The 16501-nt window shown below is 36.3% G+C and overlaps 3 protein-coding genes across 3 annotated transcripts in view; 2 read left to right on the top strand and 1 right to left on the bottom strand.

The window, feature by feature from the left end:
- Nucleotides 1–8: 8 nt before the first annotated feature.
- LOC148912309 (uncharacterized) lies at nucleotides 9–12135 on the top strand. Its single transcript, XM_089027406.1, has 2 exons — nucleotides 9–627; nucleotides 10129–12135. Exons 1-2 carry the CDS (start codon nucleotides 9–11, stop codon nucleotides 11448–11450), a joined length of 1941 nt encoding a protein of 646 aa, XP_088883532.1. The 3' UTR covers nucleotides 11451–12135.
- Nucleotides 11266–14618, bottom strand: LOC116305046 (man(5)GlcNAc(2)-PP-dolichol translocation protein RFT1). The gene is made up of 3 exons (XM_031714874.2): nucleotides 13509–14618; nucleotides 12472–12703; nucleotides 11266–12087 (listed from the first exon to the last, which is right to left on the bottom strand). The coding sequence occupies exons 1-3, from the start codon at nucleotides 14611–14613 to the stop codon at nucleotides 11799–11801; spliced, it is 1626 nt and encodes a 541-aa protein (XP_031570734.1). The 5' UTR covers nucleotides 14614–14618; the 3' UTR covers nucleotides 11266–11798.
- A 214-nt stretch (nucleotides 14619–14832) lies between these two features.
- LOC116305047 (uncharacterized) overlaps nucleotides 14833–16501 on the top strand; it is a 32186-nt gene continuing 30517 nt past the window's right edge. Inside the window, exons 1-4 of the mRNA XM_089027491.1 lie at nucleotides 14833–14982; nucleotides 15083–15212; nucleotides 15755–15842; nucleotides 16338–16403. Coding sequence (XP_088883617.1) covers nucleotides 14935–14982; nucleotides 15083–15212; nucleotides 15755–15842; nucleotides 16338–16403 — 332 coding nt within the window. The 5' untranslated portion in view covers nucleotides 14833–14934. The remainder of the gene's footprint in view (nucleotides 14983–15082; nucleotides 15213–15754; nucleotides 15843–16337; nucleotides 16404–16501) is intronic.

Here is a 16501-nt window from a genome sequence, read left to right as displayed (position 1 = left end):
CATATCTTATGCGCCGAGCAAAAGAATTAAACATCACGCCATTGATTTCTACTGGGCTTCCTAAATATGCCCTCATCGGTTGCGCATTTGATTTCTTGTTTGAAAAGTCGCGCGCGGTGGAGCATCTCCTTCAGTTGTGGAAAGACAAAGTACGTGAGGCTGGTGGACCGACCATTGGTGTGCATATAAGGACAGGGGATCTACAGTTTGACTATTTTTCTCGTGAGGACGAAAGAATTAATAACCTCAAAAACCTTACAAGACTTAATGGATTCTTCAAGTGCGCAAGACACGTAGAACAAACCGTTTTCAAGTTCAATGAAAGCACGAATAACGCTCTATGGTTCCTGGCAACAGATAACAACCGTGTGAAGGAATATGCCAGGAAAAACTTTCCAGGGAAAGTCGTCACCACCAACCTGACGATACAACACCTGGATATTTTACATAATACAACAATCTTAAATGATACAATCGAGTGTAACTTTACGACTGGATTCAATGGTTCAGCATTTTGTTACAATGTTGTACCATTTAATAAGACTCTGTTCTGTGCCAATCGTACAAATCACACCAAGATCAACGATAATAGTACGATATTCAACGATACTCATCAATATGCAAAAGGTATTACAGCAATGCTGTTTGAACATTTTATTCTCTCCGAATGTGATTTTCTTATTATCTGCGACAGCAGTTTTAGCTCTACAGCGGTAGGTCTAAGCATGCGCGGTGGTGAGTCGTTTGTTTTTGGTGATCGTGACTGTCTTGACTGCACACGAGCAAAAAATCTGAGAAAAATAAGATTTTTTAGGAAGAAAAGATCCACACATCAAATAATGAATTAAGGTGACTGCCTACTTTTGGAAATTTTTTTTAAAACTTCGATTTTCCGAATTGAAATTTAATGCTGATTCCAAATCTGGAAAGAAAAATAGGGTGTCCCGAGCTCTTTTTCGAGATAATCAGCATTTAATGGAAGTCTACGCACGAGCTTTTGGAGTAAAAAAATTGCGCCACCGGAAGTGATTAGAAAAAAATTAAGATTCATAAGATAATAGTTATTTGCAGACTCTATGATTGCACGAATGGAGGCTAGACAATCATTCTACAATAATACATGGATATTTTCGACAAAAATACAAAAAAATACATTGATTTGTCATATTTTGTAGTTTCGGTGCCCTTAAAAAATCTCATAAAGTGGAACAAAAATCCCTACAAAAATCTATTTTTTTATGTGTTACAGATTTAAACTTTTTCTAAAATGTTGATATAACCTAGATTTTTAGGAGTTTTTTCAAATGAGCTATTAAAAAATATAGAGTCCCGTGCAAAATTTGAGGCTTTTGCCCTATTGAAGCTCAAAGCGCGTATGGTTCTTCAATAAAATCTTGTAGATTTTTCAGCGGTTTTTGAGCTCGCGCTCATCGTGGGCTCAATTCGAACGTTCAAAAGTAGGCAGCCACCTTAAACAACGAAGAAAGGAAATTTAGATTAATGGTCGGGTCCTAAGACCCTTACACTATGATCTGAATTCACAATGAAAATGACCAAACATGGGATGATAGTCTTCGCTTTGCACGGGATACTTGAACAGCTACGATTGAAACAGGAAGAGTAATTACGAACGGTTTCCAAAGATCAAGTAAGAAAGGAAGGAGGAGAGTTTTATTAGACTTGATATGATTTCCATAGCATTTTGTACTATACTGAAGATCTGAGGAAGTTGGCTAGCGCCGTTGTTTGAAAAGTTTACATTTGCGTGCGGAAGTATCAAACGGATTTTTTTGTTAAACTTTATACAGACATAGAGACTGAACAGATAAAAACAACAAAAAAGGACTGAAAATATAAATAAAGAAGAGAATTGAAGATGGAGAAATGGAGAACGGAGAGTCTTAGAAAGAAAAATACAAATCATCTTGAAGGTCTGTTCTGTGGTGCTTTGAAATAATTAAAACTTTTCGCTCTCAATGAAAAAAACTGTCGCACTTTAAGAAGCCCTTTCGGCACTGTACCGTTACAGTCTCTAAACGTGGAGAGTGCAGCGACCAAGCGAGAGACTATGGAAGAGTCTATTTTTTGATATTCCAAAGTGCGACAAGTATTTTGAAAGTAAAGACAACACTGTGCAACACTTTGCACTATTCATAGTCAACTTGAATATGTAAATTATGTCCCAGAGGAATTGTTAATATGTATTCTCACGGACTTTATACTAATACAAAAGGGAAAGGACGCCATGAATTAATCACTCTCATTAAACCACCGACGAAGAAGTATACGTTTTTTGTCCCACCCACCCGCCCACGAGCAAGCCGAGTTGATCCACATTCTGTCCCATTTATTGCTCTCCGGCCAGGATTTGTTCCAGGCCAGAGCTGCCTTTCCATATCTTAATATTAACAATAGATGGGGCAGAATATTACACTATCTAGTAGTAAATAGTGCTGATTAAACAATAGAAAACAATAGCATTAGCATAATTTATGCGCTAGTCAATTGAAACCCCCACCCCCGACCCCCGCGAAATACCGGGGAATTTAACATTTAAGTGGTGTTAAAATCAGACATTTCCCCCGGTAGTCGGGGGCACATTCACTGTTAAAACTCCCGCTATTGTGGCCCCGTTATTTTGGTTTAGTAGTCAACAAGAAACACATTTCACGCCAACTCCTAATTCTTGTGCTACACAGAGCCAATAGTGTTGTGTGTTTCATGCACTAAATATTCAATGCTCAATATTTTCATGGGCTCTGAACCTCAAATCGTGCGAAAACGTTTAGGTTTACGTCTAGTCAGCTGAGAATTTAATGGTATCAAATTGAAAATGAACAATGCTTGTAAATATTGCGAAGCAGTAGTTTTAATAGGCTAATCATGATCTGATTCTACATTCAAACTGACCGAAAACGACTGAACAAAACCCGCGTACTAAGAACCTGGGTTTTAAGAACCTGTTAGGCTAAAATTTTCACTTATAAAAAAAAGAAAAAAGAAAAGAAAAGAAAAAAAGCACCCTCCACATAAGAACCTATTAAGGCTACAATTTTAAGAAAGCTTGCTGTAAAAGTGTATAGGTAGAAACTGCTATAAGCTTGTTTGAGCATGTGTTTTGTGTGGGACACTGCTCTTTACTAGGCTACGGCCTGCCTGTGCCTGGAATCACAACGCCTTCTGGGTATTTTTGTTTCCAGGCCCTTACATATTCATACGAGCTTTAAGATCCCCGCTCGATTCCCCGCTGAGAAAAAGCTTCTTCTGTGGTTATCTTAATTACGTCCACTTTATACAGAGTTAAAGAGAAGACAGACTGGGTCTACGGTTTCAATGCGAGGAGACACAATGATGATCATTCAATATTTTGATCATAAAAACTCAGAGATAAGAGACGTGCCTTGTTACTTTGGTTGTTATGGAAACCAATGTTCGCTCGTTGCGGGTTTTGAAATGAAGCTCAAATTAGCTCTATTTTCTTAAGATGTATTGTGAACTGGGATCAAATAAGGCAAAGCTTGTTTACATGGTATGGAAATGGATGAAAATTAGACTGTTAAGCCATTTGTTTGTCTTTCGACTTCAAAATGTAGCAGTGGGACATTTTATTCCAATTAAAAATAGAGAGATATCACAATACATATGAATACATATGTTAGAATCGCGCTATATGAATATTAAATTAATGGAATAAAACTGGTTGCGTTCGAAAGGTTTTGTTCATTTTAGTTCATTATTATATGACCGTGAATCTTAGAGCCTGGACACTAGCAAATCGAGCAATCTGATTGGATAGATCGCATCGCGGTCTAGATTCTCCGGTACTAACCGGTCCGATCGCATATTAATCTTACGGCGAAAACATTTTGTCCTTTTTAATGAAAAGTGGTCATATAATGAAACTCTTATCAACCGAGCTTGGTCGGTCTGTACGGGATAATCTTGACCTCGGTCAAGATTATCCCGTACAGACCTCCCGCTCGGTTAATAAAATCTAAATATCGACCAAAAGTGACTGGTCAAATCTCTAAAAGCATGGCGAATGTATTAAGGTACATGAAGAGACGACCAGTCAATATTTTTAGATTTGCTTTGAATATATCGTTATTACCCTGGTGATCATCACTTACAACATATCTATCAAAGGTGAGATATACAAGATTTTTTTCGAAAAAACGCAATAGTTGTATACTTCTGTACTAAATAGAAGACCCGAGTGCAAGAGAATTCTTAATTATAGGCCTTTTGCAATAGATTGACACGTGATTGACATTACTGGTGGTTTTACATTGGCAAATAGTTATTGTTTAATATAAGTTGAAGTGATCGATGATATTCTTTTGTACAGAAGAAAACATTGCAGTAATTATTGTCCAAAGTTTGATAGAATAGAGCAAATGTAATAATGTTTGAATTATGACTTAAATTCTTTTGAACCATAACAACTTTTGATTTGATAGCTCAGGAAAGGATCATTGACAGCGTACATGCATTATATTGGTTTCAAGATGGATTTTTTCGTTGAATTTTGCCCTATATATGATAAACGGGTAATCGTAATCGTGTCGCTTCACGAGTCGTGCAATTTCAAAACTTTGAAAACACTCGTGAAATTAATCCTTAATTTTACCCGGCCCCATACGATTACCTATACTAATCCTGTGGAGGGTTGCCTCGCATGCGTCACGTCTCGCTCACGTCCCGTTCGCGCTCCACCCTTTTGGGCTGCTACTTTTATATTTTCTTTAAAGAGTAGATGTCAGCAACTATCAAACAAAATCGAAATTTGCTGGCAACAGTCAAAAAATCGATTTCGCTTATATTCAAGTATAAGGTAGACATATAGCCAAGACAAATCGTGGTATACTTCGTTTTTTGAAATATGGCTTTATTTCCGAGAAAAACGAGGAAAACCAATTTGTGCATAATTGACCCTCTGAGAGAGCCAAAATATCATCCAACTTCGAGTGCTTCGCGTGCCTTGCAAAAATGTTTATGGACTTGATTGTTAAAAAACTTTTTTTAACATTGTCTTGGCTTTAAATCTGTGAAATTGTATTATTTTCCAATAAATTTATGTTGGCGAAAAATGTTTTATTACCAAGTTACTTTGGCACGTCATCAAATATAAAGAACTTTCAAAAAATATTTAAACCATGTGCTATATAAAATAAAACGTCGATATTTAGTAATTGAGAAGTTAAAACAATGTTCTAATCTTGAGTAAAGTGATTGTTTTGGGTATTTTGTTCTGCGACGAGTAATGGAGATTTAAAATTGGAGAAATTTCGAAGAAAAAGCGGCCGTTCGGTACGATCAAATGAATTTAAATATTTCCTTAAAGAGCAAGATATTTAAAAAAAAGCAAACTACTAGCTTGAAATACTATAAAACTACATAGTTTGAAAAGATGGATTAATAAAATTAAGATTATCCACAATAAAGGATCATTTTTCCAGAGTCAAGTGCTTTTACTAACAACAACAGCGTTGCGTTACCCAAAGTTCGTGACCGCAAGGCATTCTAAAAGAAGTGGGTGTGGCCTTTGATGCTACAGCGTCACACCTTTACATGTCACGTTCGTATTTACAAAGACGAATTATACTGAAAATATCCTCATACGTTCTAGCTCCTTTAGAAGTAGGCTTTATTGGACCATAAAGGATATTTATATACAGTCATTATCAATCATTACGCTTTAAAAAAAGGTAATATGAAAGTAAAATCCGTATATCGCTGGCTGATAAACGATTTTTAGAACAGTCACCATTAAAAGTATTCGTAAAGTATAGCAATTTTCTTCAACTTTAAACTCTTATTACTCGTATATACTTGCAATTGATCCCCGGTGTTGATGAACATACTCCCTGAATAGTGCTGTAAATGCAATGATAACGTAGTTGAGTATTAAACTGACTGATTAGCATTCTTACCAATACTTTCTTATAATTGCCGAAAGGTAGGAACATCCCAGGTACATTTTGCATTATTTTATTCAGTACCAATAAATGTATTTGGTGATCCACATGTTTTTGTACCATACAGAAAGTACGAACCCATGACGTACATCGTGATGACGTCACGGTTTTGATAAGCAAACTATCCCCAAAACAAAGTCGATGCCCCTCTATTAATTTCGCTTTTCGAAAGTACTTTATAATACCCAACTTTTGAGAAGAAAAAAACTAATTGCTAACTAATTATTGGTCATTTTCTAGAGTTCTGTGAGACGAGCAATTCATCTTTTCAGTAAATATGGCTGATAATTGACAGCTTTACGTTGTTCGCGCGTTTTTTATACCATAAAAAGGGCGAACTTCCACGTATTCTGACGGCTAAACGTGGTCAAAGTGCCAGGCATGATTCTTTGAAGTATTGGTTCAAATAAACTCTATTGTATCTTATCAAGTGTTTTTAGGGCTGATAAAACAATCCGGCTGCACGCCGATTTTTAAACACGTATTATTCTTTATTTCTATTGTTTTTAAATTTGTACTTGACACCTTAAACCAAATTTGTTGCGATAAAAATGAAACTCTAATGGCCTTTTAATGGATTTTATATGAACCCAAATGATTGTCCTTTTAAGTTGTGAAAGGAATATATTATAGCGTTAATGACCCGGCGTTAGCGTTAGCAGCTGTTATATACTTTATACTGGCCCGTGACAGTTTTTCTATGGTTCACTATAGTTCGGCGCTTCAATTCAGTGCAAATGAAAAAAAAATCTTGTTTGTAAAGCCTTTGACGTGGTAAAAGCCAAACAAGAATGTTGGTTACCATCGAAACCGTTGTTCACTTGCTGCTTAAATTAGCTCCAAGTTTTTACGGGTGTCGGGTGTATTATGAACTGGCATCAAGTAATGATAAGGGCAAAACCTGTTTACATGATATGAAAAGTAGACAGATAAACCAGGATTTTGTATTCTTTTGTCGTTCGCCTTCAAAGCTAAAGTAGCCGAAGAGAGAGATTAAATCTCCCTTTATAAATATTATATTGTTTTTAAAATTGCTTCTCAAAGAATGTTACGATAGAATAAGACTAGAGGCGTTTGAGAGGTTTTCTACACTATATTATATTTATTTGCTGAATACTCATCAAGAAGTGACTGTTCAAGTCATATCTCCGAGAGCATGGTGAATGTCTTAAGGTACCTAAAGAGACCAGCCAATTTTTCCAGTTTGGTTTTCCTCATCGTTATTACCCTGGTGATCATCACTTACAACATATTTATCATAGGTGAGATATACTTCTTCATTTTTTCTTTTCTTTATTTCACGTTTTTTCTTAATTTCAAACCTCAATGTGCATTGTGTAAAATTCTGTACTAGATAAAAACGAGTCAAAGGGGACATCTTCGGGAACAGTACAGGGATAAAATTCTGTCGCTCGTTTCTCGCTTCCAGAATTTTCATTTACCACTAGGTTCCTGAGTCCAAGAGGGTTATTTTATTAGTCGTTCCATAGTTAATGTTTTATTACCGATGTATGCTATAAAAAATTCAATTATGTTATGCGGAGAAATTCCATCTGAAGAAATATCCCAAAGTACCCTACACAAAAATCAGGGTTTTTTTTTGTAGTTTATTTGCTACTATTAAATGAAATAAAGTTAACAATATTTTGAATATTGCTAGATTTCGGAACTTGGTACGATGAGGACAAATGTTTTAGCCCTTTAGCTTCCAGTCTATATGATGGTAGCAGTAGTACAGCAGCATGTTAAAAAGCCACAACAAGGAGGATAAAAGTTAATAATTCTTCAAGTGTGAAAGGTTCATTCATCTATTCATCTCGTAGGATTTTGAATGTCTAAGGAATGAATGGGTCTAATCTTCAGTTTTACGAGATCCATTCATCAGCAATAGCTTTTTATCGTCATTGACAAAGCCTATTATAAATAGAGCAAAATTCTAGCTTTTGTAATAGACTATTTTTCTATCTTTTTCAAGATTCCGCGTTAATATTTCCGCTATATATTGTTATATAAAACTGTTAAGACTGCTTAAATGAAAATAATCATGTTTATTTAACATGCCTTTTGCATGGCTTTTGAACTCGAATATTCCAGTAAAAAAACCCTGAAAATTAGTATTTTCCGCCGCTTTACACCGAAGGCGCTGGCTAAACGAGGAAACGTTTTCTTGAATGTTTCCAAAGGTGGCAAAACTGCCAGGAAACACGACAGTCTCAACATTGTTTAGCGCAAGCGCATTTTCAAGATAGAGCGAGCGTTGCTAAGTAACGAACCTTTTTAGAATTTAATGTTGACTTTTGTGGCTAAAAGAGGAAACATCGGGAACATCGTTTCCATGTGTCTTGGATCGAAGCATGAAATGTTTCTGACGCACAGCTGAAACATCTTTGCGTCTTGGAAGCAAAATTTGTTGCACGCAGCAATGTTTCGCATGTGGCTAAACTGGGAAACATCGGGGAAACATGTTACAGCCATTCTCAATCACACGCGCCCTCTAGAAAATGTTTCTGTCGCGACGAAGAAGCTTTTGGTGGACGTCAATCAAGGCGTTCCCATGACATTCTATAGGCAAGTAACCTTTTAGCTTTGTATTTTCCGACAATGTTATTACATGGAAACTTCTTGTGATTGAAGTCCACCAAAAATCTTCTTCGTCGAGACAGAAACAATCGCTTGAGGGCGCGTGTGATTGAGACTGGCTGTAACATATTTCCTCGTTTAGCCAGGACTTAAGAGGAGAAACTAATACAAAGTTGTAAAACTACACCCGCAATATGTGTTTGAAAAGCTGTATATTTTCTTTGGGCCGCTGAATCGAAAAACTCTAATCAGACATTATAAGATTAAAAGGACTGGAGTAGTGATTATTTATATTCATTACTGATTTTTCTATTTTGAATAGAAAAAAAAACCCACTTTTTTTTTGCATTCAGACTAAATTCATCACACATTCGAGTTGTGTGTTAAAATCACTTGTCGCTCGACCAATCACAGAGCCCGAAAGTCTATTCAAGTGTAAATGTTTTATACGGCAAAGAAACTCGGCAAGAAATATTTGACAATGGTTGGAAAATTAACATCACAATGTGAGAATAACACGATACTTTACAAAGTCTCCCGTTAACTATGAAAAGGCGAAGAAAGTTTGCGCATGCGCGAATTTCAGAAACAATTTCCAGACCTCTTTTAACATATAAAGTGATAAGTCCGACTTACTTATGTTTTCTGAAAACAGGTTTTGTGAACTAACCTAATTAAAAATAAATATAACAAGAAAGAGTAAATCAAAATTAGAAAATTTCTGGATTTTGGGTTTGATACCTTTTGTGTAGCAACTCGGCCAAACATCACAGAACTTTCTTTGAACGTTTTGATTGCTTATAACTTAGCTGTTGCTTGGTCAATCAAAGCCAAACTGCAGAAGCCTAGTAATTTTGATGTGCTCTTTCTCATCATAAATATCGTTTTTAATTAGATTAATTTTTAACAGGGTTCGTGCCGAGGTAACGCTTAAAATTCAAGGACTATTCAAGGAGTATACAAGGACCCAAAAACGAATTTTTAAGGAGTATATTCAGCTAACTATGCCAAGGTTTTACACAGTGGTTGCACATGGCTGACTTTCAGATTTTCCAATCTTTCTGACTAGATCTATTTCAGAACCATGCAAGTAATGATCAATGCAATAATTCAAGGAGTTTTCAAGGAGTTTAGCTATAAAACCATAAAATTCAAGAGCTTTTCAAGTGCCCTTAAAAACGTGAATTAAATTCAAGGAGTTTTCAATGAGTTTAAGGAGTAGCACGAACAATGTTAATACTCGTTACCAGTCCTCCACTCATTTCCAAAGTTGGCAATAAGCCTTTTCATAGTTTAAGAATCGATACCACTGCGCATGCGATTTTATCCCGAATTTCTGACCTTCTTTTGTTTAATTAAGAACCAAAGAAGGTTTAGACAAAAGAAGGTGAGAAATTCGGGATAAAATCGCATGCGCAGTGGTATCGATTCTTAAACTATGAAAAGGCTTATTTGCTGAATCTCTCAGTGCAGTTTTTGCATTAGCCTCGCACCCAAGAAAATTTTGAAAGGGTTCTATGAATTTGATGACTGTGATTAATGCTGACCATTATTATGATTATTGTAACAGAAAAAAGGAAAATCAACGACGCGCAAAGAAACATGACAAGCCAGATCGCCTTGCATCAACAAAATACCTTTGCAAAACGACACAAAAGAAACCCCTTTGAAACCCATACATGGGACAAGAGTAACAGATTAAGATTATGCGGCAGTGGATGGCAAGATAAGTATGCTCGACTACATAGTGACATGGTAGCGTCCAGGAAGAATGAAAAATACCTGGCATACACATGTCCACCGGGAAACAGACAAGGCTGCTGTGGATATGGCAATAGATTACGTGCAGTGGTATCACTATTCTACCTATCTATATTGACGGGTAGAGCATTCTTAATCAACTGGCAGACACCGGAGCCTATAGAGAACCATTTGAAGCCCAAGAGGATACTGTGGAATCATTCGCCTCCGAGTAACGTAGAAACGCGCCGTCACTACTGGGGAACCGCCGGCGCGAATAGCCTTGAAGCTCGAGGCTGGATAATACGAGACAGTAAACACTTTAATAATTGGTTTACAGAGACAAATTTAAGCAGTTATTTTGATGCGCCGATTGAAGAAGTGACTACTATTTGGTATTTTGTCGAAAGTGGGATTAAAAACAACCCATATCTTATGCGCCGAGCAAAAGAATTGAACATCACGCCATTGATTTCTACCGGGCTTCCTAAATATGCCCTCATCGGTTGCGCATTTGATTTCTTGTTTGAAAAGTCTCGCGCTGTGAAGAACCTCCTTCAATTGTGGAAAGACAAAGTACGTGAGGCTGGTGGACCGACCATTGGTGTGCATATAAGGACAGGGGATTTGCAGTTTGAAAACTTGCCTCCTAAGGACGATAGATTTAATAACCTCAAAAACCTTACTAGGCTTAATGGATTCTTTAAGTGCGCAAGACACGTAGAACAAACAGTTTTCAAGTTCAATGAAAGCACGAATAACGCGCTATGGTTCTTGGCAACAGATAACAACCGTGTGAAGGAATATGCCAGGAAAAACTTTCCAGGGAAAGTCGTCACCACCAACTTGACGATACAACACCTGGATATCTTACAGAAAAACGTAAAGTGTAGGGCTCACGTAAATGGTTCGAAATTATGTAACAAATCAGTTAATACGTCAAATACTCATCAACATACAAATGGTATCATAGCAATGCTGGTTGAACATTTTATTCTCTCCGAATGTGATTTTCTCATTATCTGCGACAGCAGTTTTAGCTCTACAGCGGTAGGTCTAAGCATGCGCGGTGGTGAGTCGTTTGTTTTTGGTGATCGTGACTGTCTCGACTACACACGAGCACAAAACCTGAGAAAAACGATATTTTTTTAGGAAGAAAAGATCCATCAAATAATAGATTAAAGAAATGCAAAGGAAATTTAGACGAATACTCAGGTCTTAGAACAATTAATATAACAGATGTGGAAGTATGAAAGTGCTGTTTTTATCGGAGATGTTTTGAGGTGATTTGTTTATGTTTTGATTCTTGTACTAAGGATGCATTGATTTATGACTAGTTTAAAAATGTTTCAAGATGCCTGGCAAAATTAAGTCACCAAAATCTTGCGGTGCATGTGATGTCATACTCTGTCACCACGTTGGTTAACTTGCAGCCAATTATCAGGGAAGGTGTCAATACCTCATAATTTTTTCTCATATCCTTGCATTATAGACTTGAATTTAGTCTTTCTTCTTTTTCTTGGCTCCAATAAATTGTTCATAAGCGAATTCAAGCAGAGACTTTTCCTTGATTAGCACTGCAACAGCCACCAAGAGGAGACAAACAGCTCCTATGCCAATGTGAAGTATACGATAGAACCAGCCATGATTACAGCACAGTACCCTTTCAGATAATGCAGTAATGATGCCTGACAATGCATACGTCAATAAAACTAAGTAGGAAGGGAAGATCCCTCTGAGTGGCTGAAGATCTGGAGTTGATTTGAAATACTTGAGGATAAATGACAAGCTGTAATAATTGATAATAAGATCAAAATAAATATTAAGGTGTAAATTTCTAGTGTTTTCATTACATGCCTCTTCTGAATTTTTTGAAATAAGGTGTATTGTAGTCCAGCTGGTACCATCCAGCTTCGGTGCAAACATCATTTTGTTCATAGAATGGAGTCATTTAACCCGTGAAATAACAAATACTAGTCAACGTATAATAGTCAAATAGACACGAAAGAAGATGATGGAATTAGGGTCTACTAAAGTGTATTAGTCTAATATCTATTTCACAGGTTTAATGACTTCACTCTAATGCCTTATTCAGTATATTTCGTATAGAAACCTAACTATTGAAATAAACTAAAAATAATGTCAGACCCAGTTATTATCAAAATTAATTTACCTGTGAAAGATTCTGAGTATCATGTTAAGGCAGTTTGCAATTATAAAACCAGAACTTCCAAAAACTGTGAGGTACCAAGAAGCTAGCAGGAAGAAGCATGAAAACATCATCATCTTGTAGTTATAGGAATCCACTTCATCCTTGTTCATTGCAGCAAACATAAAGCACTCCGTTATACCATTGATGGCAATGATCAAGACATACAAACAATACCAACGTAGTAAACTGGGACCTAAAAGAGAAATATTAACATTTACATGTAGCAAGTGTATAAATAAGCAGTACATATAAGTACATATAAGAAGTACATATAAGGCATATCAAAGAACAATGAAGGGACAAACACCTAATTTTTAGCTTCACCTCTGCTCAGGATTGTACAATCGTGGAAGGAAGGAACGGGTACCCACCAAGGGAAGATATACCCTACCATACACACAAGCCCTATTTTATTCACCACTACTAAGAAGGGTGTCATCATGGGCGTAGTGAGTACCCACCAACAGGGATGATAAAGGGGTCTACAAAGATTTAAAGACAAATAAAAATAGGAGGATAACCAATCATGGAAATTAATATTAAATTTATGGAAAATTATTTTTCCTCATCACAAATCATGAAAATCAAAAAAAATCACAATCACATGAATACCCCTTACTGCCCCTTAACCAAGGGAACTACCCTATTGTACACACAACTCCTGACCTATTCACCTCTACTAAAAGGGGACACCATGGATGCAGCAAGTACCCACTAAGGGAAGTACCTTCACATTCACACCCAATAGATTCATCACTATTAAGAAGGAGCTGCGAAAGATGTACTGAGTACCCACTAAGGGAAGTACCTTCCCATGTACACCCAATTTATGGTTTTCACGGTGGCCATGTTGGAGGAACTTAACAAAAGAATTGTTGATGAATTCTTTTGTTATATCCTCCAACATGGTCGCCATGTCTTGGGAATGGTTGAAAACCATCACTAGATTCACCACTTCTAAGAGTGAGGGGGAAACCAAGGATGTAATGAGTACTCACCTTCACCACCACTAAGAGTGGTACCACCATAGATATCCAGCAATAGAAAAGAGTAGGCATAACCAAACACCACAATAGTCAGGCCTATCAACACCATAAACTTGAGCATCACTTCAAGAACTTGTGCTGCCATCTTTGCAGCCTCTGGGGACTGTTCTTTAGCCTTTTTGTCTCTAGCTAATATATTTGCAAAGAAGGTATAGTAGCTTTCTTCTATTGGCATAAAAACACACCTAGCTACTAATGAGCCTAGGTTGTTAACTACATCATATACACCTTGCTCTGCAAAAGTCAGGACCTTGAAGATAGTCATGATAAACCTTTCCCCTTCAGTTAAAAATATTTTCAGAAAAGATTGCTTAAAGAAACTCCAAGTGAGATTTGCCATTTCTAAGCTTATCAATGGTTTTTTTGCTACAATGCTAGGAAAGAAATCCCTTATAGACTTCAAAGGAAATTCCTCAGGCAATTCTGTTTGAATCTTACCCATCTGATGGATGAAATACATGTAGTAAAGAATTACGATTAGCAAAGAGAATGAAACTTGGGCAAGGCAAAAACAAATGATTCCCAAGTTTGGGAATGTGATCACCAGAAAGAGCGTTAGGAAACATCTCGAGAAGTTTGCAATTCCTTCTATAACCACTTTGAGGCGAAGAAAATGAAAAACCTGTGAGATAACCCAAAGTTGTTCACACAAGAGTTCTACAGCTCCAGTGCTGGCAAAAACTAGAACTCCAAGATTATAGTTCGACACAAGAGCCGGGTCAGGTCTCTCAAGATAGTATATCCATATGTATCCAAGGATAGAAGATAAAGCAACTCCAATAGGAAAGACGCACCATAGTAAATTTATAACCTGTGGCCATCGTTTCTCAGTGGACTTGCTCAGACAGGCTTTTCGAAAAGCTTCACGCGACACGAAGGTAATCGTTTGTTGTAATAACATTAGTCTTACGTTCACTACGCCCAGCATGTCCCTCGTCGTGTACCGAAGAAGGACGCCATTCATAATGAACGTCAAAATTCTAAAACTAACTTGTAAAATCACATTATAAGATGCGGATCTAAAAGTGTTTCCCACAACATTCTGTTCATCCGCCATCTTGAAACACAACTTTTTTCCAGAATCGCCTTTTTTATAACGCAGGTTTTGATTGGATCAGCTTTCAATTAAAATAACCCAATCACAAAAAGTAATAGAAATGACTGATTAAGTTCGGATTCTGATTGGTTAATATTTTTGTAACCAACCAATCAAAATAAGGGATGCTTCAAAGGTCTTATGGGCTTCCTGTGGATCGGTGCGGATAGAGATCACACGTGGCAGTCTTTGTAGGACTCACTAGTTTTCCAGGATTCCCCTAAATATAACATAGAAATTTTATTTAAATTCCTCATTTCTCCTTTGCATTTCCCTTTCAAAATGCTGCAGCTTAATCAACTGCTGCGCATTTTTAGTGTACTAACTATGGTAAGTGAGTGAGTAATTTTTTGCATTCAATTTTTTTCCAATATTTTCAGATGTTTTAGCTTTGCAGTCATCCGTGAACTTGTTTTGATTCTTTCTCCAGATTTCTATATCAACTCTACAAGCTAAAAAATCAGATAATAGACGCTTTATTGTGGACATAGAGGATATCAAACCTTTTAAGAAGCTTCAAAGAACTCATACAAACTTATTGGTATTGTTTAGTAAATCAGGTAAGGCCGACTGCTCCTTTACTATCTCAAATTAAAAACTAATCCAAATATATTTTCTTCTTATCCAATTGTTAGTCTTAGTATTTAAAAAATATCAGCTGTTTTATTCATAACTATCACCTTCTTTAACTTTTTTCTTTTATACCAAACAGTTGGTTATTCATACCGAGATATATATATTGATGCGATAGCAGAAGATAGCAGCAGAACTAATAAATCCAAATGCAATATTTACGTAAAATATGTCAGCAGGAGAGCTTTCAATTTAATTCAATTTTGCAATTTCTCTAATATATTATCTTCAAGAGTTTCCCCTTTTGGGAATATTAAAAAGCAATTGTTCATTTAACGATCAGAAAAACAATAAAAAGATAATTCAGTTTTTGCTTTTGAAATTGAAAATTACCCAGACAAGAATACGTTTCACGCTTCGTTACCCGTCTATATTGTAATATTTTTCTCAATCCTTTTGTCTAGCCATTCATCTATTTGTATTCATCTGTTTTTAAACTGCTTCTTTCTTCTTTGTTTCCTTTCTGCAGACAAAGATGCCTCCAAGCGCATGGGACTACTTGGAGATGTTGCCAAGGAGATCAAGGGGAAGGGAACGATAGCATATATCGATTGTGGGTAAGTAAAATGATTTATAAAACAAATCTTATTTTGTGCTTTGTTTATTCTTGATCGCAATTAATTGTCTAGGATTGGTTGCCAGCTGATCAGGCAATGGGGATCTCCATGGAAACATTTTTTCTTCTCTTCTTTTCTCTTTTATTCTCTCGTCTTGTCTTATCTCATCTCATCTCATCTCATCTCATTCCTGATGTCTTTTCTCTTCCTTTCTTCTCTCTTTTTTATCATTTCTTCACTTTTTCCTTTTACTCTTTCTTCTGTTCTCTTCATTTCTTTTCCCCCTTTGCCTTTAAAATGTAACTATGATGGTTGTAACTATGCCTTTGAAAAAACTTTACGAAAAAGCAGTTAACATTTATGCAAGGAGCAATAAATATTTCTTTTTATTCCATGAGTGATGAGAATCTTTTTTCCCATTAAAACTTCAATGCAATTAAATTTATTTTTCAAGCTAATATTTATCGTAATAATTATTTCATTTACTTATTTCAGTACTAGTAAAAAATTATGCAAGAAGCTGAAAGTAACACCCAAGCCAGTTTCTCTCATGCATTACAAGTATGTTAAGAGTACAGCTTTTTACAGTACCACTTGCCTAAAAGTGGCCATCCAATTTATTTTTTACCAATGCTGTCAAATCCTTTCCACCAAGTGTT

This window comes from Actinia tenebrosa, unplaced genomic scaffold (genome assembly GCF_029948245.1).
Source record: "Actinia tenebrosa isolate PJP-AT-01 unplaced genomic scaffold, QUT_ActTen_1.0 PGA_scaffold11__36_contigs__length_13525064, whole genome shotgun sequence".
Lineage (NCBI taxonomy): Eukaryota > Metazoa > Cnidaria > Anthozoa > Actiniaria > Actiniidae > Actinia > Actinia tenebrosa.
Note: the sequence above shows the minus strand (reverse complement) of the source record. Positions and strands in the feature narration are given on the sequence as shown.

Bases quoted from the DNA above. Each gene is read 5' to 3' on its own strand.
- LOC148912309 (XM_089027406.1), top strand. From the start codon at position 9: ATGCGCCGAGCAAAAGAATTAAACATCACGCCATTGATTTCTACTGGG. The intron at 628-10,128 runs GTATTACAGCAA...TTATTGTAACAG, and splicing joins TACTCATCAATATGCAAAAG to AAAAAAGGAAAATCAACGAC.
- LOC116305046 (XM_031714874.2), bottom strand. From the start codon at position 14,613: ATGGCGGATGAACAGAATGTTGTGGGAAACACTTTTAGATCCGCATCT. The intron at 12,704-13,508 runs GTGAGTACTCAT...TTTCTCTTTTAG, and splicing joins CACTCTTAGTGGTGGTGAAG to GTCCCAGTTTACTACGTTGG. The intron at 12,088-12,471 runs GTAAATTAATTT...CAATTATTACAG, and splicing joins ATACTCAGAATCTTTCACAG to CTTGTCATTTATCCTCAAGT.